The sequence below is a fragment of the Stegostoma tigrinum genome, chromosome 6, assembly GCF_030684315.1.
Source record: "Stegostoma tigrinum isolate sSteTig4 chromosome 6, sSteTig4.hap1, whole genome shotgun sequence".
Taxonomy (NCBI): domain Eukaryota; kingdom Metazoa; phylum Chordata; class Chondrichthyes; order Orectolobiformes; family Stegostomatidae; genus Stegostoma; species Stegostoma tigrinum.
Window position 1 is genome coordinate 46,102,064 of NC_081359.1, and position 24,128 is coordinate 46,126,191.

Genomic DNA, 24,128 nt, shown 5'->3' on the forward strand with positions numbered 1-24,128 from the left:
GTATGCCTTCTTAACAGCCCTGTCAACCTGGGTGGCAACTTTCAAGGATCTGTGTACATGTACACCGAGATCTCTCTGCTCATCTACACTACTAAGAATCTTACTATTAGCCCTGTATTTTGCCTTCTGGTTACTCCTACCAAAGTGCATCACCTCACACTTGTCTGCAATAAACTCCATTTGCCACCTCTCAGCCCAGCTCTGCAGCTTATCTATGTCTCTCTGCAACCTACAGCATCCTTCGTCACTATCCACAACTCCACCGACCTTAGTGTCGTCTGCAAATTTACTAACCCATCCTTCTATGCCCTCATCCAGGTCATTTATAAAAATGACAAACAGCAGTGGACCCAACACCGACCCTTGCGGTACACCACTAGTAACTGGTCTCCAGGATGAATATTTCCCATCAACTACCACCCTCTGCCTTCTTTCAGCAAGCCAATTTCCGATCCAAACTGCTATATCTCCCACAATTCCATTCCTCTGCATTTTGTATAATAGCCTACTGTGGGGCACCTTATCGAACGCCTTGCTGAAATCCATATACACCACATCAACCAGTTTACTCTCATCTACTCGTTTGGTCACCTTCTAAAAGAACTCAATAAGGTTTGAGAGGCACGACCTTCCCTTCACAAAACTGTGCCGACTATCCCTAATCAATTTATTCTTTTCTAGATGATGATAAATCCTGTCCCTTATTACCTTTTCCAACACTTTACCAACAACTGAGGTAAGGCTCAGTGGTCTGTAATTACCAGGATTGTCTCTACTCCCCTTCTTGAACAGGGGAACCACATTTGCTATCCTCCAGTCATCTGGCACTACTCCTGTAGACAATGACGAGTTAAAGATCAATGCCAAAGGCTCGGCAATCTCCTCCCTGGCTTCCCAGAGGATCCTAGGAGAAATACCATCCGGCCCAGGGGACGTATCTATCTTCACCCTCTGTAGGATTTTTAATACCTCTTCCTTGTGAGCCTGTACCTCAGTAGCCTGTACCTCAGTATTCTCCTCAACAACATTGTCGTTTTCTAGAGTGAATACTGTTGAAAAATATTCATTTAGCGCTTCCCCTATCTCATCTGAGTCCACACACAACTTACCAGTACTATCCTTGATTGAACCTAATCTTACTCTCGTCATTCTTTTATTCCTTAAATACCTATAGAAAGCCTGAGGGTTTACCCTGATCCTATCCGCCAACAACTTCTCATGTCTCCTCCTGGCTCTTCTGAACTCTCTCTTTAGGTCTTTCCTGGCTACCTTGTCACGCTCAAGCGCCCTAACTGAGCCTTCACGTCTCATCTTAACATAAGCCTTCTTCTTCCTCTTGATCAGAGATTCCACCTCCTTCATAAACCATGGCTCCCGCGCTGTACAGCTTCCTCCTTGCCTGACAGGTACATACTTATCTAGGACACACAGGAGCTTTTCCTTGAATAAGCTCCACACTTCCCATGTGCCCATCCCCTGCAGTTTCCTTCCCCATCCTTTGCTCCCTAAATCTTGCCTAATCTCATCGTAATTGCCTTTCACCCAGCTATAACTCTTGCCCAGTGGTATACACCTATCTCTTTCCATCACTAAAGTAAACATAACAGAATTGTGATCGCTATCACCAAAGTGCTCACTTACTTCCAAATCTAACACCTGGCAGGGCTCATTACCCAGTACCAAATCTAATGTGGCTTCGCCCCTTGTTGGCCTATCTACATACTGTGTCAGGAAGCCCTCCTGCACACACTGGACAAAAACTGACCCATCTATAGTACTCGAACTATAGTGTTCCCAGTCAATATTTGGAAAGTTGAAGTCCTCCATGACAACTTCCCTGTCTCTCTCACCCCTATCGAGAATCATCTTTGCCTTCTAAACTTACCTTCTAAACTTTAGCTGTTTTCAAAAGTAAGTTGCTTATTCAAGTCTAATTCATTGAAACAAAATAAATCAAAACAAAGAAAATTCCAAAAGATCAACAGACGAAGCTTTGGTTTTGAAGATACAGAAAATGAGCGAGTGAAGGAAACGAACTTACAGCAATGAGGGTGAGATTCCTGTGTTCACTGGATGCGGTTCTGCAGGGTGTTCGCTGTCGCAGTTTTTGGGAGTCCGGTTGCTTTCATGTTGCTGCTGCTGTTTCGCTTTCGGAGTCTTCTTACTTCGTGTTTCCAGGTATTTCTGGTGCAGGACGAGTTTATCCTTTCGTTCCTGCTCGACGCGCTGCAGCTGGTTCTGCTCGTAGCGGAATGGCAGACTGCATGGTGCCGGCGACATAGCTCGATCCGTTGCCTCAACCTCTCCACAATCGCACAATGCTTCGGGTTTGGGGGCGTGTTGTAATCCCCGATCCTCCCCTCCCGGCATACAATATTGACAAACTTTCGTCCGCCGATTTCGCTTCTTTGACCTCTCGCCAGCCTCTCCAAGATGGACTGCAATGAAAAAAAACTTGGTTCCCTTTGTTTGAACTAAATCAAAATCTGAACCACTTTACATCCCGAAGATGATAGAAACCAATCTCTCTCGTTAGCGTGATTTCCTACTGACAAAGATTGGGACGAACTGGGCTGGTTTTGGGATGCGGTGGGGGAAGGGGAGATTTTGAAGCTGAAGTCCACATTGATAACCTAGTTCGTCCCCTCCCCTCAATGCAACACACAACCAGCCCAGCTCATCCCCTCCCCCCACTGCAACCCCAAACCAGCCCAGACTCTCTGCCTCCCTAACCTGTTCTTCCTCTCACCCATCCCTTCCTCCCACCCCAAGCCGCACCTCCATTTCCTACCTACTAACCTCATCCCACCTCCTTGACCTGTCTGTCTTCCCTGGACTGACCTATCCGCTCCCTACCTCCCCACCTATACTCTCCTCTCCACCTATCTTCTTTTGTCTCCATCTTCGGTCCGCCTCCCCTCTCTCCCTATTTATTCCAGAACCCTCACCCCATTTTCCCCCCCCCCCCTCTGATGAAGGGTCTAGGCTGAAACGTCAGCTTTTGTGCTCCTGAGATGCTGCTGGGCCTGCTGTGTTCATCCAGCTTCACACTTTACTATCGTGGATTCTCCAGCATCTGCAGTTCCCATTATCTCTGATACCACCCTCTTAGTGTTAACCTTTGTACCCTTAAAGTCCTTTCTCAATCTTTCTCCCCTTCACCTGAAACCTATATCTTCTTGTTTCGGACTCACCCATTCTCGGAAAAAAGGCATGAGCTACTCAAGATAACAAAGTGTGGGGCTAGATGAACACAGCAGGCCAAGCAGCATCTTAGGAGCACAAAAACTGACGTTTCGGGCCTAGACCCTTCCTCAGTAAAGAGGGACGGGGAGAGGATTCCGAAATAAATAGGGATAGAGGGGGAGGCGGACTGAAGATAGATAGGAGAAGATAGGTGCAGAGGAGAGCATGGGTCGGGAGGTAGGGAGGGGATTGGTCAGTCCAGGGAGGACAGACAGGTCAAGGGGGCGGGATGAGATGAGTAGGTAGGAATTGGAGGTGGAACTTGAGGTGGGAGGAGGGGATAGGTGAGAGGAAGAACAGGTTAGGCAGGCATGGAGGAGGGCTGGTTTTGGAATGCCTTGGGGAAGGGGAGATTTTGAAGCTGGTGAAATCCACATTGATACTATTGGTCTGCAGGGTTCCCAAGCGGAATATGACTTGCTGTTCCTGCAACCTACAGGTAGCATCATTATGGCACTGCAGGAGGCCCAGGATGGACATGTTGTCTAAGGAATGGGAGGGGGAGTTGAAATGGTTCACGACTGGGAGGTGCAGTTGTTTACTGCAAACCGAGCATAGGTGTTCTGCAAAGCGGTCCCCAAGCCTCCGCTTGGTTTCCCCAATGTAGAGGTAGCCACACCGTGTACAACTGATGCAGTATACCACATTGGCGGATGTGCAGGTGAACGTCTACTTGATGTGGAAAGTCATCTTGGGGCCTAGGATGGGGGTGAGGGGGCAGGTGCGGCACTTCCTGCGGTTGCAGGGGAAAGTGCCGGGTGTGGTGGGGTTGGAAGGGAGTGTGGAGTCGACAAGGGAGTCGCGGAGAGAGTGGTCTCTTCAGAAGACAGACAAGAGAGGGTGGTAAAAATGTCTTTGGTGGTGGGGTTGAATTGTAGGTGGCGGAAGTGTCGGAGGATGATGTGTTGTATCAGGAGGTTGGTGGGGTGGTATGTGAGGACTAGGGGGATTCTGTTTGGGCGGTTATTGCGAGGGCAGAGTGTGAGGGATGAGGTGCAGGAAATGCGGCAGACACAGTCAAGGGCGTTCTCGACCACTGCGGAGGGGGGCGGGGGGAAGGTGCGGCCCTTGAAGAACGAGGACATCTGGGATGTGTGGGAGTGAAATGCCTCATCCTGGAAGCAGATGTGGCAGAGGCGTAGGAATTGGGAATAGGGGATGGAACCTTTGCAGGAAGGTGGGTGGGAGGAGGTGTATTCCAGATAGCTGTGGGAGTCGGTGGGCTTGAAATGGACATTGGTTTGTAGGTGGTTGCCTGAGATGGAGACAGAAAGGTCCAGGAAGGTGAAGGATGTGTTGGAGATGGTTCAGGTGAACTTGAGGCTGGGGTGGAAGGTGTTGGTGAAATGGATGAACTATTCAAGCTCCTCTTGGGAGCATGAGGCGGTGCCGATACAATCATCAATGTAAAGGAGGAAGAGGTGGGGTTTTGGCCAGGTGCGAAAGAGGGACTATTCCACACAACCTACAAAGAGGCAGGCATAGCTTGGTCTCATGCGGGTACCTATGGCCACCCCCACCTATCCATGCCCCTCATGATTTTATACAGATTTTATGTGACCTCTGTAAGGCCATCCCTCATCCTCCGATGCCACAGCCCATTCAGTCTCTCCCTATAATTCGAACCCTCCAGTCGCAGCAACATCCTTGTAAATATTTTCTGCAACCTCTCAGGTTTCACGTCTTTCCCAAACAAGGGCTACCAGAATTCTACACGGCCTCACCAACGTCCTGTACAGCCACAACCTTTCATCCCAACTACTAAGAGGTAGAGAGGTTACACTTCAGTTATACAGAATGTTGGTGAGAGTGCATATGGATTGCTGTGTACAATATTGTACTGTACTTCTATTAGTGTGTTGGAAGCAGAGTAGGTTGACTCGACTAATACTTGGAATAAGCAGATTGCCTTAGATTGCCATTTCTGCTGCTAATCATGCAGTCTAAACTCTCTGCTCTTCAACATGACCTCTCACTATTTCAGGACTTGAATTTTGAACACCTGCAAAATAATTGTCTCACTAACAGCATCATATGTTTGATCTACGTTCAATGCCCTTATAAACCTATTAGTTTGTTTGATCCTTGTGTACATTTGACCAGGTTCCCTCCTTGGATTCCTAAAACATTGTAGACTTCAAGTACTAACTCATATGTGCTTAAGATGACATTTTTCACCTCGTCACCTCTGATAGTGATGCTAATAACTCACTTTACCTACTAACTTTGTTTGGATCAACAACACCCACATGGTCAACAGCCATTTCATTTGTTTAGCCAGTCTCTCAAATGAAATGAAAAAGGCTTCTCCGTCCTTCCTGTTGAACTTTGGCAATGCTTGGACATACTTAAACATATCCCCATCAGACCTTTGGATACAATGGGATTGCTCTCCATCACTATCCTCATCATTACTGTTATCTTTGACCTCAACGTCTGCCATTTTAAGTCTGCGTTGAATTTTTATTTCCAACCTCCAAAGTTTAAAACCTCTTCCTTTCTCTCTTCCATTACGTCCATCCTTTCCTTTACTTTTTCCTTCGCTTGCAATCATAATTCAAAATTTAGTTTCCTTTTCTCTCTCCTTTTGTTCTGCCAGGGCTTTTCTTTCTTTTTCCTGTCATCTTCTAGTTGTCATCAACTAGTTGTCCCAGGATATCGATGCTTCAGGCGGGATAGAGAGGGAGGTAAAAGGGGTGGAGGAGTTGCAGTGATGGTCAAAGACAATATCACAGCCGCACTGAAGGAGGGCCCCATGGTGGACTCAAGCAGTGACGCAATATGGGTAGAACTCAGAAATAGGAAGGATGCAGTAACAATGTTGGGGCTGTACTACAGGCCTCCCAATAGCGAGCGTGAGATAGAGGTACAAATATGTAAACTTTTCCTAGGATGGTGATGGCGAGCACGAGGGGGCATAGCTTTAAATTGAGGGGTGAAAGATATAGGACAGATGTCATAGGTAGTTTCTTTGCTCAGAGAGTAGTAAGGGAATGGAATGCTTTGCCTGCAACGGTAGTAGATTCGCCAACATTAGGTACATTTAAGTCATCATTGGATAAGCATATGGACGTACATGGAATAGTGTAGGTTAGATGGGCTTGAGATCGGTATGACAGGTCGGCACAACATCGAGGGCCGAAGGGCCTGTACTGTGCTGTAATGTTCTATGTTCTATGTTCTAGATAATGGAGAGGTGTAGGAGAAACAGGGTGGTGGTGATGGGAGATTTTAATTTTCCCAACATTGACTGGGATTCACTCAGTGTTAGGGGTCAAGACGGAGCAGAATTTGTAAGGTGTGTCCAGGAGGGTTTTCTAGAGCAGTATGTATGTCGTCCAACTTGGGAAGGGGTCATACTGGACCTGGGGTTGGGGAATGAACCCGGCCAGGTGGTTGATATTACAGTAGGGGACTACTTTGGAAATAGCGACCACAATTCTGTAAGTTTTATAATACTCATGGACAAGGATGGGAGTGGTCCTAAAGGAAGAGTACTAAACTGGGGGCAGGCCGACTATACCAAGATTCAGCAGGATCTGAGGAATGTAGATTGGGAGAAACTGTTTGAAGGTAAATCCACATTTGATATGTGGGAGGCTTTTAAGGAGAGGTTGATTAGCGTACAGGAGAGACATGTTCCTGTGAAAATGAGGAATAGAAAAGGCAAGATTAGGGAACCATGGATGACAGGTGAAATTGTGAGACTAGCCAAGAGTGAAAAGGAAGCATACATGAGGTCTAGGTGACTGAAGACAGACGAAGCTTTGCAAGAATGTCGGGAATGTAGAGTGAATTTGAAACGAGGGATTAAGAGGGCTAAGAGAGGACATGAGATATTGCTGGCAAACATGGTTAAGGAAAATCCCAAAGCCTTTTATTCATAAAAAAAGAGCAAGAGGGTAACTAGAGAAAGGATTGGCCCACTTAAGGACAAAGAAGGAAAGTTATGCGCTGATTCAGAGAAAATGGGTGACATTCTTATTGAGTACTTTGCATCAGTATTCACCAAGGAGAGGGACATGACGGATGTTGAGGTTCGGGATAGATGTTTGCTTACTCTAGGTCAACTTGAGATAAGGAAGGAGGAAGTGTTAGGTATCCTAAAAGACATTATGGTGGACAAGTCCCCAGGTCCGGATGGGATCTATCCCAGGGTACAGAGGGGAAGCGAGAGAGTAAATAGCCGGGGCCTTAACTGATATCTTTGCAGCGTCCTTAGACACGGGAGAGGTCCCAGAGGACTGGAGACTTGCTAATGTTGTCCCCTTGTTTAAGAAGGGCAGCAAGGAAATCCAGGTAATTATTGACCGGTGAGCCTGACGTCAGTGGTAGGGAAGCTACTGGAGATAGGAGGGATAGGATCTATTCCCATTTGGAAGAAAATGGGCTTATCAGTGATAGGCAACATGGTTTTGTGCAGGGAAGGTCATATCTTACCAACTTAATAGAATTCTTTGAGGACCTGAGGACTGGAGAGAGGCAAATGTAATTCCTCTCTTCAAGAAAGGAAATAGGGAAATCCCCGGCAATTACAGACGAGCAAGTCTCACGTCTGTAGTCTGCAAGGTGTTAGAAAGGATTCTGAGGGATAGGATTTATGACCATCTGGAAGAGCATGGCTTGATTAAATGCAGTCAACACGGCTTTGTGAGGGGCAGGTCATGCCTCACAAACCTTGTCGAGTTCTTTGAGGATGTGACTAGAAAAGTTGACGAGGGTCGAGCTGTGGATGTGGTGTATATGGACTTCAGCAAGGCATTTGATAAGGTTCCCCATGGTAGGCTCATTCAGAAGGTCAGGAGGAATGGAATACAGGGGAACTTAGCTGTCTGGATACAGAATTGGCTGGCCAACAGAAGACAGCGAGTGGTAGTAGAAGGAAAATATTCTGCCTGGAAGTCAGTGGTGAGTGGTGTTCCACAGGGCTCTGTCCTTGGGCCTCTACTGTTTGTAATTCATATTAATGACTAGGATGAGGGGATTGAAGGGTGGGTTAGCAAGTTTGCAGACGACACGAAGGTTGGAGTTGTCATTGACAGTATAGAGGGCTGTTGTAGGCTGCAGCGGGACATTGACAGGATGCAGAGATGGGCTGAGAGGTGGCAGATGGAGTTCAACCTGGATAAATGCGAGGTGATGCATTTTGGAAGGTCGAATTTGAAAGCTGAGTACAGGATTAAGGATGGGATTCTTGGCAGTGTGGAGGAACAGAGGGATCTTGGTGTGCAGATACATAGATCCCTTAAAATGGCCACCCAAGTGGACAGGGTTGTTAAGAAAGCATATGGCGTTTTGGCTTTCATTAACAGGGGGATTGAGTTTAAGAGTTGCGAGATCTTGTTGCAGCTCTATAAAACTTTGGTTAGACCGCACTTGGAATACTGCGTCCAGTTCTGGTCGCCCCATTATAGGAATGATGTGGATGCATTGGAGAGGGTTCAGAGGAGGTTTACCAGGATGCTGCCTGGACTGGAGGGCTTATCTTATGAAGTGAGGTTGACTGAGCTCGGACTCTTTTCATTGGAGAAAAGGAGGAGGAGAGGGGACCTAATTGAGGTATACAAGATAATGAGAGGCATAGATAGAGTTGATAGCCAGAGACTATTTCCCAGGGCAGAAATGGCTAACACGAGGGGTCATAGTTTTAAGCTGGTTGGAGGAAAGTATAGAGGGGATGTCAGAGGCGGGTTCTTTACACAGAGTTGTGAGAGCGTGGAATGCGTTGCCAGCAGCAGTTGTGGAAGCAAGGTCATTGGGGTCATTTAAGAGACTGCTGGACATGCATATGGTCACAGAAATTTGAGGGTGCATACATGAGGATCAATGGTCGACACAACATCGTGGGCTAAAGGGCCTGTTCTGTGCTGTACTGTTCTATGTTCTATATATTCGGACAGGTACATGGATGGGCAGGGAGCAAATGGACACAGACCGTTAGAAAATAGATGACAGGTTAGACAGATGATCTTGATCAGTGCAGGCTTGGAGGGCCGAAGGGCCTGTTCCTGTGCTGTAGGTTTCTTTGTTCTTGGTTGATGTTGACATTGCCTCTTATTCAAGCCGTTTCATTTGCAATTGAATTTTCGCAATCTCCAATGATTGTGATTGTGTTCCATGCAATTGTAAATATTGACCTTTTACTGCAAGTATGTTCCCTTTCTTCACATATACAGGCAACTCCAACTTAACTTGTTTGCCAATTCTAAAAACATTTCTTTTCTCACTATCTGTGAAATTCCTGATGGGACTTCTTCTACCCTGGTAAACTCTTCGTGACTGAAAGAGCCATTATTATACAACGTATACCCTGTTTAAACCAACCAAATAAAAAACCCAAAATAAAAAGTACCAACACTCGCCACTCACTGACTTTGAATCTGATAATCCTAAATTCATACTGGAATTAGAGATTTTGGGCCTGATAAGTGCCCCAGTTGTTATGTACTCGACCAAATCTCTTAAAACATGTCAAGGAGATAGCCTAGATCCTAACTTTTTCTTATTTTAAAGGCAAGTGCTGGGCATTGCATTCTGGATGCGAGTGATATATGTGTTGGTACTGTACTTTTGCAAGACGTCAAGAATATAGAAAGGCCTGTTAGGTATTTTTCCAGAAAATTGATTAATCATCAGCAGAAATGTTCCACAATTGAGAAGGAGGCCTTCTGGCGTTGGCATTACAACATTTCAACATTTATTTTACCAGTAATGTGACTGAGGCAATTGTATATACTGATCATAACACTTTTAAAGTGTGTGGAAAAATTTAAAGATAAAACTACCAGACTGGGTTTAGATGGAGCTTATTATTGCAGCCATTCAATTTGAATTGTACACACAGCCACTTTGAAGGAAGATGGAAGCTTTCAGTGGTGGGAAAAAAAACACAGACTGAAATAGACTGTAGTTATGACTGTTTGCGTGCTTAGAGTCCATGTAACGGAATATGTATAGTGGTAAACTAATAGCATAAGAATGAAGGTTTTTAAAAATTAAGCCATCTTTATATCTTGATGGTTCTTTTTTTTAAAAAGGGGCAACGTGTGAGAGTACTATGGCTTTAAGAGGTGTATTTTGTCCTGGTTAGATTTATGAAGAGAGATTGAGGCAGAAGTGAAATGTCATCTGCTCCAAACCAATAAAGTATGTCTTGTGAGGCCTTGATTTTTTTTAGATTTGGACCAATAGAAGCAGCCTGCATAGTGGGGATCAAGCTCCCACAGAACCAGGATTTTTAGTTCAGCTTTCAGTAGCTCTTGGCATTGTGAAAGCTGCTATGTATCTCTGTGCTTTACTCTAGGTAAAAAGTTGGGTTCTCTTCCTGCTGCTGGAGTTGCATTGCTACCGAATTTGCCTTTTCCAAGGGTCTGTATGTATATGATGTTTTCACATGGGAACAGTTAATGAGTAGTGTATTATTTTCTTAACTATTTTGATAAAGTTAAGCCAATTCTTTTATTTTTATTTTGTCTGTATTTTAACATGGTGTATGAATAAAGCATATTTTGCATCAAGTTTGATAGTTTAACCAATTGAATTGCATTAGAAACACAATGCCTTCAGAAAAAGTTAGGATCTAGGCTGTCACCTTGATATGCTTTGAGGGGGGTTGGTCTAGTCCATAAAAAAGACTTGCTCCATTTTGAGACCCAGGCATTATTTACATATATACAATGATCCACATGCAAAGAACAAGTGTCCTGATTCAACATGTCAGTTCTGGATTAATGCAAAACCAAACATCCAGCAGCTGGCTGTGAGATGACCAATTGCAAAAGGAAGTGGGAGTAGCAACAGCCTACATTATTCTTGTGGAATTCACAACAGTACACCTGCAGGCTCTTAAAAACTTTAAACTTTTGGTTTGGACTTTCCAATGTTTAGATCGTCGCTTATGTAGTGTAGATTGTTCATCAGGAACCGATACCAGGATGTGTCAGACACTGAGGGAATCGCCTGGGAAATTGAAGGTTCTGCTTGGAAATTCCCTTGCACCTGCAGCCTTCCATAAGTATTTATTTAAGTCAGAAAATTTGGAGGGTTCAGCTGAAGTTAAGTAAATAGTTAGGAATGGTTAGTGCTAAGTAACTATTAAAAGAAAACTCCACGCGAGACTTACATCAAATACTTCTGACTACACATCCACAAACCCAATATAACTACCTCCTCTCCCGCACCCTAATCTAACATTACCCCTCTCCCTCCCAGAGCTTGAAACCTCCCCTATCACCATAAACCACTATTCTCACCCAACATTCCTGTCTCCACCCAGCATTCAAACATCTCCCCCCGACTCCGCCACTCCCACCATATCTGATGCCTCCTGTCCATCCCAACCTCCTCAAAATATTCCAACACCTACCTGGTCCCTTTCTGTTCTAGTGCTGTGGTACCCTACTGTCTTGGCACCACACTATTTTGCACCCTAACCTCACTTACCTTATGTACTTAGCCTTTCACAGCAGCCCAAAGATGTGTAAGTTAGATGGCCATGCTAAATTATCCAGTGTTCAGGGACGTGTGGTTACGTGGTTTTGACATGGGAAATGCAGGGCTAAAGGGAAAGGGTAGGGGATGGGTCTGGGTGAGATGCTCTTCAAGGGTCAGTATAAAAATTGTTGGGCTGAATGGCCTGTTTCCACACTCTGTCAGGATTCAATGGAAGTTGTCAAAATGGCTGATTATGCTACTGGATCTTTAAATCATAGAATGCAGCAACTGTCGACTAGCGGACATATTAAAAAAATAGTGAGATAAAAGAGAGGTTGGATATGGTAGTTTACGAGGATGGAATTAATAAGAGCTCTTTTGGAGGAATCAATATTCTGCTATGGTATGTGTAGAATCGTAAAGACTGCACATGACCTAGGTAAGCGCAAGTGCAGCAAGTGTCATCAGTTGTAGAAACTTGATCTTCTGGTTTTGGAGACTGAGTGGCAGCTGGAATCACTGTGGTGTATTTATGAGGTAAATAGCTATTTGGATAATTAGTTTAGGGAAGCAGTCATTCTGAAGGGGAATAGGTGTCTGCCAGGAGGATGAGGAGAACCAGGCAGCAGTCCCTTGAGACAACTTTGCTCACTCATCATTTTTCTGTATTGGATACTATTGAGTTTCAAAGAAGTGCAGTAACAGCCAAAACTGCAGCTCCCTTAGTGACTCAGTTGCACAGAAGGAAAAGAAGAAAAGTCCAAGAACAATAGTGACAGTAGGTTCATAATTAGGGGAACAGAAAGGCATTTCTGCAGCTGTTGACATACCTCCAGGATGTTATGTTGCCTACAGGTGCCAGAGTGAAGAACAAAACAAAGCAGCTACAGGACATTCTCTCTGGCAGATGGTAAACAGCCAGAGGTCTTTAATCAAATTGATACCAACGGCGTAAGTAGGAAGGGAAATCCTGAAGCAAAAATTTAGGCAGCTAGTTAGAAAAGAAACAAGCAGGACCTCGAAGATAATAAACTCTGGATTACTGTGGCGGCACAGTTTAGTGGTTAGCACTGCTGCCTCACAGCGCCAGGAACACGGGTGTGATTCCACCCTCGGGTGATTATCTGTGAGGAGTTTGTACGTTCTCCCCATTTCCTCTGGGTGCCCCAGTTTCCTCCCACAGTCCAAAAATGTGCAGACTAGGTGGTATGGCCATGCTAAATTGCCTGCAGTGTTCAGGGATGTGTAGTTTAGATGGGTTATAGTGGGCTGGGTCTGGGTTGGATGCTCTGAGAGTTGGAATGGACTTGTTGGGCCAAAGGGCCTGTTTCTACACTGTAAGGATTCTATGATACTTTCAGTGCCATGTGCAACTGAGTACAGAAATAGCAGGATAGTATGAATGCATATTGGGAAGATGATGCAGCAGGGGAGTCACTAGATTCTTTGTACATTGGAATTGGTTGTGGGGAAGATGATACTTGTACAAGCCAGACAGTTACACCTGAATAGAGCCAGGGCTGAGTTCCTTGCTAGTATTTTGCTAGGGTACAGTTTAACCTAAATCAGCAGGATAGTGAAAAGCATGAGAGAAGAGCAGAGAAGGAAATCAGAATGAAAAAATACTGGAAGAGATAAATAGCACTAGAATACAAAATAGTAAGTCAGTAAGTGGAGTCAGAATGAAGGAGAAATTAAAACATTCTCAAAACGTTTACAGTACATTTATGTGAATGCATGGAGGATAGAGAATTAATTTGATTAGGTGCATACACAGTTAGCCATGTGGAATTATAATGTTGCGGCACAGATCAGGCACAAGAAAGTGCAGGACTGGATGATAAATATTCCTGGCTGCGTGGCATTTGTGAAAGACTGGAAAGGAAGGGTGAAGAGTGGTGATAATGTTAAGCAGAATATTTCAGTGATAATAAAACACTATTTCCTAATTCGTTTAAGGATGGACTTAATTTTCCTTGAGCTAAGGAACAAAGAATGTGCAATTGCATTATTCAGTATAGACTATATAGGCTAGCAACTAATTAGAAAAGTGAGAAGAAACAAATCTGATAAGTGAAAGCATTATACAGCAGCTTTAGAGGACTTTAATTATTCAAATATGGATTGGGGATAGTGGTATTGTAAAGGGCAGAGCAGGGAAAGCATTCCTAGATTATGTCCATGACCTTTTTTTTACATCAGTATATATCCAGTCCAATGAGAAAGGATATACTGCCAGATCTGGTTCTTTGGAATGAAGTGGTTAAGTGGATCAAGTGTTGATGGGGCAATCTTTTTGAGAACGATGATCATTGCATTAGAAGGTTCAGATCACAGTGGAAAAGAGCAGCAGTCAATCAAAAAGTACCTGGAGAGTTGGGTACAGCTTCATTCTGAAGAAAGTGCGGAGAAAGGAGGCAGCAAGTTTTAAAAAAAAAAGAGAAATAATTCACTCGGTGATAGTGACAATGGCAGATGCTGGAGTCAGAGATAACACAGTGTGGAGCTAGAGGAATACAGCAGGCCAGGCAGCAGAGGAGCAGGAAAGTTGATGTTTCGGGTCAGGACCCTTCTTCAGAAAAAAAATGTTTCTGAGGAAAGCTCTCGACACAAAATGTCAACTTTCCTGCTCCTCTAATGCAGCCTGTTCTGCTGTGTTCCTCCAGCTCCACACTATTATCAATGTGAATGAGAAACAGCTTCATTTTGGATGCAGTGGTGAAAGCAGAGGCAGCAAGTTGGAAAAAGAAAGGGGCGAGCAGGGAACAGCTTCAATCTGAATACAGCATTGAGAAAAGAAGCAGCAAGTTAAAAAAAAAAGAGCACGGTGGGGAAGGCAAAGGCCTTGTGGTGTTATTGCTGGACTGTTAGTCCAGAGATTTAGTCAGAGTTAACACTTTGGATCCGGTAATCCTTCCTGAGAACTGTTCTGGGGACTTAGGTTCAAATCCCACCATGAAAGATGATAGAATTTGAATTCAATAAATATCTGGAATTGAGAGTCTAATGATGACCATGTATCCATTGTTGATTGTTGAAAATGTCCTATGTAGTTCACCAATGTCCTTTGGGCAAGGAAAAAGACATCATCACTTGGTCTGGCCGACATATGACTTCAGACCTTCAGCCAATGAGGTTGACTCTTAAACTGCCCTCTGGGCAATTTCTAATGTGGAGGGGAAAACGGCATAGAAGGTAAATAATTACGCTGTCTGTGTTTTCAATGAGAAAGATGCAAGAAATTACTCAGAATTAGATATTTAAGTGACGGGGGAGAATGAAGAGTTGAAGGAAATCACTGTTGGTAAGATTGCTATATTGAAGAAATTAATGGAGCTGAAAGTTAATATGCCGCTGGCACATGTAAGTCTACTTTCCACAGCATACAAAAGAGGTCATTATAAAGGTAGCCAATGCATTGGTAATCATATTCCAAAATTCTATAGAGTCTGGATTAATTTCTGCAAATTTGAATCTTGCAAATGTCAATCCACTGTTCAGCAAAGGAGCAAAGGGAGAAACAGCAAACTATAAACTCATCAGCCTTACATCAATAGTAGGGAAAATGCTAGAATCTAGTATAAAGGACACGATGAAGAACACTTGGAAAAAAGTGATCTGATTGAGTGTAGTCAGCGTGAATTTGTGAATGGAATATTTTGGAAAACTTGTTGGAATTTTCTGAAGATGTTACTAACCAAATTGATAAAGGGGAGTTGTAAATGTGATATGTTTGGATTTTCAGTAAGCTTTTAATAATGCCCCCAAAGGAGTTTCATTAGCAAAATTAAAGCACATGGTATATTGGACAAAAAGCAGTGAGTGGGAATGAATGGTCCCTTCTTGTGTTGGCAGGCTGTCCAGTGGGATGCTACGAGGATCAGTGTTCTGGCTACAGCTATTCTTAATATGTATCAATGATTTGGATGTGGGACCAAAAGTAACATTTCAAAATTTGCAAGCGATACAAAGTTAAACAGGATTATGTGTTGCGAGGAAGATTTAACCTCATGTTGCCAGGCGTAGTGGAGGCAGTTACGATAGGGGCATTTAAGGGACTTTCAGAGCAACACATGAATATGCAACAAAAGGAGGGATATGAACCAAGGGCAGGCAGAAGGGATTTGTTTAATTTAGCTTCCTGCTTGGCACAACATTGTGGGCTGAAGGTCCCATTCATGTGCTGTACAGTTCAATATTCTAGGTCCTAACTGGGCCAGTGGGCTGAAGAATAGCAGATGGAGTTCAATTTAGATAAATGTGAGAAATTGTATTTTTGCAACCATGGCAGGACTTACACTGCCTTCATTGGTCAAAGCATTGAATCAGGACTTGTGAAGTCATGTTACAGCTATACAAGACTTTGATAAAGCCACATATGGAGTATAGCATGCAATTCTGGACATCCTGCTACAAAAACAATGTCATTAAACCAGAAAGGGTGCAAAAAAAATGTACAAAGATGTTACCGAGATTGGAGGGTTTGAGTTATAAGGAGAGGCTGGACAGGCTGGGACTTTGCTCCCTGGAATGTAGAAAGCTGAGGGTGATTTTATAAATCCTAGCAGTTACGAAATCATGAATGTGAAAGACTGTCTTTAAATAAAACAGACTTTCACAGGATTGCAATTGGGTCAGAAATAATATACCTGACTCCTATAAGTCTTAAGTGATTATGACTAACCTGTCCATGTAACTTGCACCAGAGATAACAAGGTGTAGAGCTGGATGAACACAGCAGGCCAAGCAGCATCAGAGGAGCAGGAAGGCTGATGTTTCGGGCCTAGACCTTTCTCCAGAAATTTCTGCTTGGCCTGCTATGTTCATCCAGATCGACACCTTGTTATCCCAGATTCTCCAGCATCTGCAGTTCCTACTATCCGTGTAACTTGTACCATTTGCTTTCAAGGCATCTTGTTATGTAAAGCAAGTAATTCTTCTTGATAGGGTTCACCAGCGGTCCATTTGTTTCCCCTTATAATTTGGTAAATTTGTAGAATCACCCTAGAGATAAGAATTTTTTCAATGCTGTGTCTGGGGAAAGTGGAAGAAGGTGATCCCAGCCACAAACCACCAGTGCTTAAACAGATGGTTGCCTGAGGCTGTGGGTGAACTTAGGCCTCTGGCACTGCGGGGCAGCAATGCTAATCGTTGACCAACCATGCACATTTCCAGCAAATTTGTCCAAAATGGTGATATAGTCTGATAACTACCCTGGTAACAGGGTAGTTGTTATGAGGGACTTTAACTTTCTAAATATTGACTGAAAATGCTATAGGTTGAGTACATTAGGTGGGTCAGTTTTTGTTCAATGTGTGCAGGAGAGTTTCCTGACACAGTATGTGGATAGGCCAACAAAAGGTGAGTCCACTTTGCATTTGGTTCTGGGTAATGAAACAGGCCAGGAGGTAGGTGTGCTCTTCGGTGATAGTGACCACAGTTCGGTTCCATTTACTTTAGCAATGGAAAGGGATAGGTATATATCGCAGGGCAAGAGTTATAGCTGGGGAAAGGCAATTATGAGCTGATTAAGCAAGATTAAGAATGCATAGGTTGGAGAAGGAAACTGCAGGGGTTGGGCACAATTGAAATGTGCAGCTTGTTCAAGGAACAGCTAATGCATGTCCTTGATAAGCATGTACCTTCTCAGCCAGGGAGGAAATGGTCAAGCGAGGGAACCGTGGTTTACTAAAGAAGTTGAATATCTTGTCAAGAGGAAGGAGGCTTATGTAAAGGTGAGGCGGTAAGGCTCAGTTCGGGCACTTGAGAATTACAAGTTGCCCAGGAAGGACCTAAAGAGAGTGCTAAGAAGAGCCTGGAGGGGACATGAGAAGTCTTTGGCAGGTAGGACCAAGGAAAGCCGTAAAGCTTTCTGTAGGTATGTCAGGAATAAAAGAATGACTAGAGTAAGATTAAGGCCAGTCAAGGACAGTAGTGAGAAGTTGTGCGTGGAGTGCGAAGAGATAGGAGAGGCGCTAAATGAATATTTTTCGTCGGTATTCACACAGGCAAAAGACAATGTTGTAGAGGAGAATACTGAGATACAGGCTATTAGACTAGATGGGATTGAGGTTTACAAAGAGGAGGTGTTAGCAATTCTGGAACGTGTGAAAATAGATAAATCCCCTAGGCCGGATGGGATGTATCCTAGGATTCTCTGGAAAGCTAAGGAGGAGATTGCAGAGCCTTTGGCTTTGATCTTTATGTTGTCATTCTGTTCAGGAATAGTGCCAGAAGACTGGAGGATAGCAAATGTTGTCCCCTTGTTCAAGAAGGGGAGGAGTGACAATCCTGGTAACTACAGACCAGTGAGCCTTACTTTGGTAAAGTGTTGGAAAGGATTATAAGAGATAGTATTTACAATCATCTGGAGAGGAATAATTTGATTAGGGATAGGCAACACAGTTTTGTGAAGAGTAGGTAGTTCCTCACCAAATTGAGTTCTTTGAGAAGGTGACCAAACAGGTGGATGAGGGTAAAATGGTTGATGTGGTGTATATGGATTTTAGTAAAGCGTTTGATAAGGTTCCCCATGGTAGGCTATTGCATAAAATACGGGGTCATGGGATTGAGGGTGATTTAGCGGTTTGGTTAGTTGGAAGAAGAGGGTGGTGATTGATGGGAAATGTTCATCCTGGAGTTCAGTTACTCATGATGTACCGCAAAGATCTGTTTTGGGGCCACTGCTGTTTGTCATTTTTATAAATGACCTGGATGAGGGCATAGAAGGATGGGTTAGTAAATTTGCAGATGACACTAAAGTCAGCAGAGTTGTGGATAGTGCGGAAGGACGTTGCAGGTTAGAGAGGGACATAGATAAGCTGCAGAGATGGCAAATGGAGTTTAATGTGGAAAAGTGTGAGGTGATTCACTTTGGAAGCAATACAGAGTACTGGGCTAATGGTAAGATTCTTGGTAGTGTGGCTGAGCAGAGAGATCTCGGTGTCTATGTACATAGATCCCTGAAAGTTGCCACCCAGGTTGATAGGGTTGTTAAAGCGGCGTACGGTGTGTTAGGTGTTATTGGTGGAGGGATTGAGTCATATTGCGGCTGTACAAAACTCTGGTGCGGCCACACTTGAAGTATTGCGTATAGCTCTGGTCGCTGCATTATAATAAGGATGTGGAAGCATTGGAATGGGTGCAGAGGAGATTTACCAGGATGTTGCCTGGTATGGAGGGAAGGTCTTATGAGGAAAGGCTGAGGGACTTGAGGCTGTTTTCATTAGAGAGAAGAAGGTTAAGAGGTGACCTAATAGAGGCATACAAGATGATCAGAGGATTAGATAGGGTGGACAGTGAGAGCCTTTTTCCTCGAATAGAGATGGCTAGCACGAGGGGACATAGTGTAAAATTGAGGTGTGATAGATATAGGACAGATGCCAGAGGTAGGTTCTTTACTCAGACAGTAGTAAGGGCATGCAACAGTAGTAGACTCGCCAAGTTTAAGGGCATTTAAATGGTCATTGGATAAACATATGGATAATAATGGAATAGGGTAGGTTAGATGGGCTTCAGCTTGGTTGCACAGGTTGGCGTAACATCGAGGGCCGAAGGGCCTGTACTGCGCTGTAGTGTTCTATGTTCTAAGTGCTGCAAAGCTTAAGAGTTGGGTTCAGAATACAACAGGATCTGCTGAATTTCCGCACAGTGAGCTAAAGTTATGGCTCCCATTCCATCACCTGCTGCTACTGCTGAGCCTGGGTCCTGAAGCCTACAGGAGAAACAAGGAAGGTGTCAAGGTGTTTTAGTTGTCATACAGGAGACAAGACTGCTGAGCTGCTGTCTCCTTAACTCAAAAGCGGAGGGAAAAGAAAGTAAACTCAGATGAAGGATCGTTATAATGAGTTTCACATCAATAGGTGGATGGTCTGACCATATTAATTTCTTTTGATTTGAAAAGACGATTGTTACTGGTCAGGAGTGAAAGGAGGAAGACTGCTGCAGTACATGAGAGCATGTTTGTGTGCGTGCACAGGGGGTCATATGATTGAATGTCCTAACCTTCATTCTATCTGAAATCATCCTCCTCAACCTCCAGAAAGATTTTTTTCATCCAGACCATAGTAGATATATGGAATGTGCTAATGTTCTCAGAGGGTGGTGGAGGAGGCAATTACTCTTGCAACACTTAAGAAGCATCTGGATGAGCACTCAAAATGCCATATCATAGTAGGCTACAATCTATGTTCAGGTAAATGGGATTAGTGTACCTTGGTATTTGTAGTTTGACATCAGTTTGGTGGGCCGTAGATAAATAAGCTGTATGACTCGATGTCTGTCTTTATGACTCTATGACTCTGTCGCCTGTGGTCAATGTGGTCGCATGTAATGCCACTAACTGCCAGCTCTGAGGGAGAGTAGTCTTCACCACATTTACTCCCTCTTCTATCAGGCATTTACTGACCTGATTCAGGAAGAAGTTTTCGAGGTGGCATTCATGATGATATATGAGAAGGCTGCCAACCACAACATTTGGACAGTGGATAGCTGGTGGTGTCATACCTCTAAGAAGATATGGTCACACAGAAGAAAGGCATAGCAGAGGCCAAACATCTGGAGGTGTCCGCACAAGATGTGTTCCTATGTAGCCCTGGGCCCATTTGTGTCCATCATTGTCAGTGCAGCATCCCACAGGAAAAAACGGGGGTGAAGAGCAAGAGGACTCCGTTCCGAGAAAAGAGGCTACTTTGCAGAAGCAGAGGTGGACACTGATAAAACCTCCTCATCTGCTGATAGGACAGCAGCTGTCTCTGTATGCTGTCAGCCTTGTCATGGATTGGGGTGGGAGGGCAACCCACCCTCACAGCGGTTTCTGCACATAGAATGGCAGCAATGTCACTGGCTCCAAGTCCAGCAGCATGACTACAAGCAAATTTATTATTATTATTGATAATAATTATTATTTGGGTGGCATGGTAGTTCAGTGGTTAGCGCTGCTGCCTCACAGTGCCTGGGATCCGAGTTTGATTACGACCTTGTGTGGGTTGCCTCTGGGTGCTCTGGTTTCCTCCCACACTCCAAATATGTGCAGGCTTAGGTGGCTTGGTCATGCTAAATTGCTGATAGGAGTCAAAGATATGTAGGTTAGGTGGCTTATAGGGGGATGGGTCTGAGTGGGATGCTTTGAGGGTCAGATTGGACTTGTTGGGCCAAATGGCCTGTTTCCACACTGAACAAATAACCTCTATCGGCTGAACCCATATGAGTTGACCACAAATGAATAGCAGATACAATATACAAGCAAGGAACAGAGTAGGCCATTTTATCTTTATAGCCTGCTCCCCCATTCAATAAGACCATGGCTGATTTGATTTTAACCTCAATTCCACATTTCTGCACATTTCAAATAATCTTTCATCTCTTGTTAAAACAAGGATCTGTCTACCACTTTCTTAAAAAACATTTTACACATTCTCCAACCATCGTTTTTTACGGAAAGGAATTCCAAAGATCCATAACCCTCTGAGATAAAATGCTTCCTCATCTCTGTTTTAAATGGATTTCTCCTTATTTCTAACTATGACCACCATTGAATCATAGGGTCAAGCAGCACAAAAGAAGCCCTCCAGTCCATTGAATCTGCACTGACCTGTCTTAAACCATTGAATCATCGAAATGATACAACACAGAAGGGGTTCATTCAGCCCATTTTATCCATATCAATACACTGTCCAACACATGACCGAGAACCTCTTTATTTTTTGAAGATTTCAAGTGTTTGTTGTAAACAATTCAAAAGTTTTGAGATTTTTGCCTCCCAGACAATGTACTTCACACTCCCATCACCTTCTGGGTGACAAAGTTTTCCTCAAATCCCCTGCCCTTCATCCTAAATTTACGCATCTTTGTTATTGACTCTTAAACCAAGGGGAGCAGCTTTTGCTTATCTGCTCCATCCATCTCCCTCATATTCTTATACACCTCAATTAGCTTCCTCCCTCAGCCTTCTCTGCTCCAAAGAAAAAAACCTGAGTCCATCCTCCCTGTCTTCATAGCTAAAATGCTCCAATGAACCAACATTGTGGTGAATCTCATCTGCACTTCCTCCACTGCAATAATGTGACAACCAGAACTTTAAACAGTACTCCAGCTGAGGCCTACGTTTTGTACAGTTCCAGCATAACCTTCCTGATGCTAGTTCTAGATTCTCCCACAAGAGTAAAAATGCTTTCAAAATCCATCCAGTCAAGTCAGCACAGCAATTTACATACAGATTCAAGAAAGTCACCTCTGACTCTTCTAAACTCCAGAGGATACAGGCCTAGCCTGCCTAGCCATTCCTCACGGGTCAATCTGTTCAGTCCAGAGTTAGTCCACATTTGAAAAGGCTTAAAAAGGCCCATTAGAGGTAAGCAGTTCTTAGTTTCACCAGCACCATCAGGCAGCTAAGAGGAGAAACTTGGGAAATTTGCAAAGGCTTAAAAAAGTCAATTGTAAGTAGGCAGTTGTTAGTTTCACCAGTGACCACCCAAGCAGTGAAGAAAGAAAAGGCAGGTTGTAGCAGTGCAGCAATTTTTGAGAAGGGCTGCTTTGCTGTCAAAGTGCTGCTGGTAAGTCCAAATGCAGGGTACAACTTTGTACCCTTGCATGCTCCAGAGAGTCTGAAGTTGTTTGTTTCCTGCCTGGCTTCCATTGTTTAAGCTGGGGCATGAATGGGGGTCTTCCTTTTAGTTTCTGCAAGCTAACCCCTGTTCCAGACACTTGCCCCTGGGCTTGTATATTTCCCAGTCTGTGCCAGCCAGTCTTCTCCTGGCTCAGTTGCAGCCCATGTTTTCTGAAGTCCCAAAGGTTCAGTGAATTTACTCCACTGTAATTTCCACAACTTATGCCTTCAGAGGGGTTTTACATCCAGGGTATGTCCATAAACAGGTGGGAATTTTTACCCCATCTTACAGCATCAGGACACAAATTGCTCATCTCAGAATTCCTGCCTTTTGCCAGTATTTATATTGCTAATGCAGGTCAACTATTGGTCAGTCATTCTCACCTTATCCTTAGAATTCAGCTTATTTGTACTTGCTGAACCAATGTTACGTTAATGTCTGGATCTGTGTGATCCTTACAGAAATCATAGGAGCAGCATGGTGGCTCAGTGGTTAGCACTGCTGCCTTACAGCATCAGGGACCAAGCTTTAATTTCAGCCTTGGGTGACAGCCCGTATGGCGTTTGCACATTCTGCCCTTGTCTGCGTGGGTTTCCTCCCAGAATCCAAAGATAGTGGATTGGCCATGCTAATTTGCTCCATAATGTCCAGGAATGTGTAAGCTCGATGGGTTAGCTATGATAAACGCAGGGTTATGTGGTTAAGGTGGGAGAGTGGGATGGTGTTAGAGGATGGGTGTAGACTGGATAGGCCAAGTGGCCTCGTTTGACACTGTAGGGATTCTATGAACCCAAACTGAATGTCTGTAAGCAAATTGTTACTGAGCAGATGCTGTTTTATGGCAGTGTCAACAACACCTTCAATCACTATGCCAATGATTGAAGGTTGATTAATCTCATGCTAATAGGCTTTCTTTTGTGGACAGAATATAGCTGGGCAATTTTCACATCATGAGTAAATGCCAGTGTTGCAGCTGTACTGGAGCAGATTGGTCCAAGATGCAAGTGGTTCTGGACCACAAGTTCTCAGTACTCTAGCCTTTGCTGTATCCAGTACATTTATTTCTTAATTTCTTAATATAACATGGAATGAATCGATTTGCTGAAGATGGGTATTTGTGATGGTGGCGACCTGTGGAGGAGGCTGAGATTTGGGACTTCTGGCTGCAGATGGTTGCAAACGCTTTAGTCTTGACTTTCGTACTGATGTGCTATGCTCCTCCATCATCATAGAGAAGGGTAATTTTCCTGAACACACCTAAATTCCTCTCATTTGATCCCTGAATACTGTGGCAGTCCCAGTCTATGTTTGTAAAGTTAAAATCCCCTGCTATTACAACTCTGCTACTCTTACAGCTATTTGTGATCTCTGTATATATTTGCTCCTCAATTTCCCATTGACTGTTGGGAGCCCATAGTACAATCCCTTCAAAGTGATCATCCACTTCTTATTTCTCAGTTTACCCCAAATAACATCACTGGACAATCCCTCAGAAATATCCTAAGTAATGCCATGATGTTATCCCTAATCAAAAACAACACTCCCTCACCTGTCTTGCCTCCCTTTCTATTTTTGCTGTAGCATCTGTACTCTGTAACATTGAGCTACAAGTCCTGTCCCTTCCTCAACAACACTTCTGTAACAGCTATGATATTCCAGTCCCATATACCCATCGATGCCGAGTTCATCTGGTTACCTGTCAGGCATCTTGCATTGAAGCAAATGCACTTTAATTCATCAGTCTTCCCTCATTTCTTGTTGTGCTCTTGCCTGCCTTGTCTATTTAACTTGCTTTCTTAGCTTTCTCTTTTGCCTCATTACTCTTTAGAGTTCCACACCCCC

General features: G+C 43.9%; 1 protein-coding gene across 19 annotated transcripts in view; it reads right to left on the minus strand.

The window, feature by feature from the left end:
- The window catches only part of khk (ketohexokinase), a 275,763-nt gene that overhangs the window by 220,726 nt on the left and 30,909 nt on the right, over positions 1-24,128 (minus strand). For 18 of the 19 annotated variants that reach the window (XR_009445837.1, XR_009445836.1, XR_009445829.1 and 15 more), the window contains exon 3: positions 2,042-2,438. Coding sequence is in view for 6 of the 19 variants with exons in the window: in XM_059646531.1 (XP_059502514.1) it covers positions 2,042-2,370 (329 nt within the window). In the remaining 13 variants the exon portion in view is untranslated. Of the gene's footprint in view, positions 1-1,885; positions 1,931-2,041; positions 2,439-24,128 lie in introns of those variants that run through there. The other variant, XM_059646533.1, reaches the window with a different exon arrangement.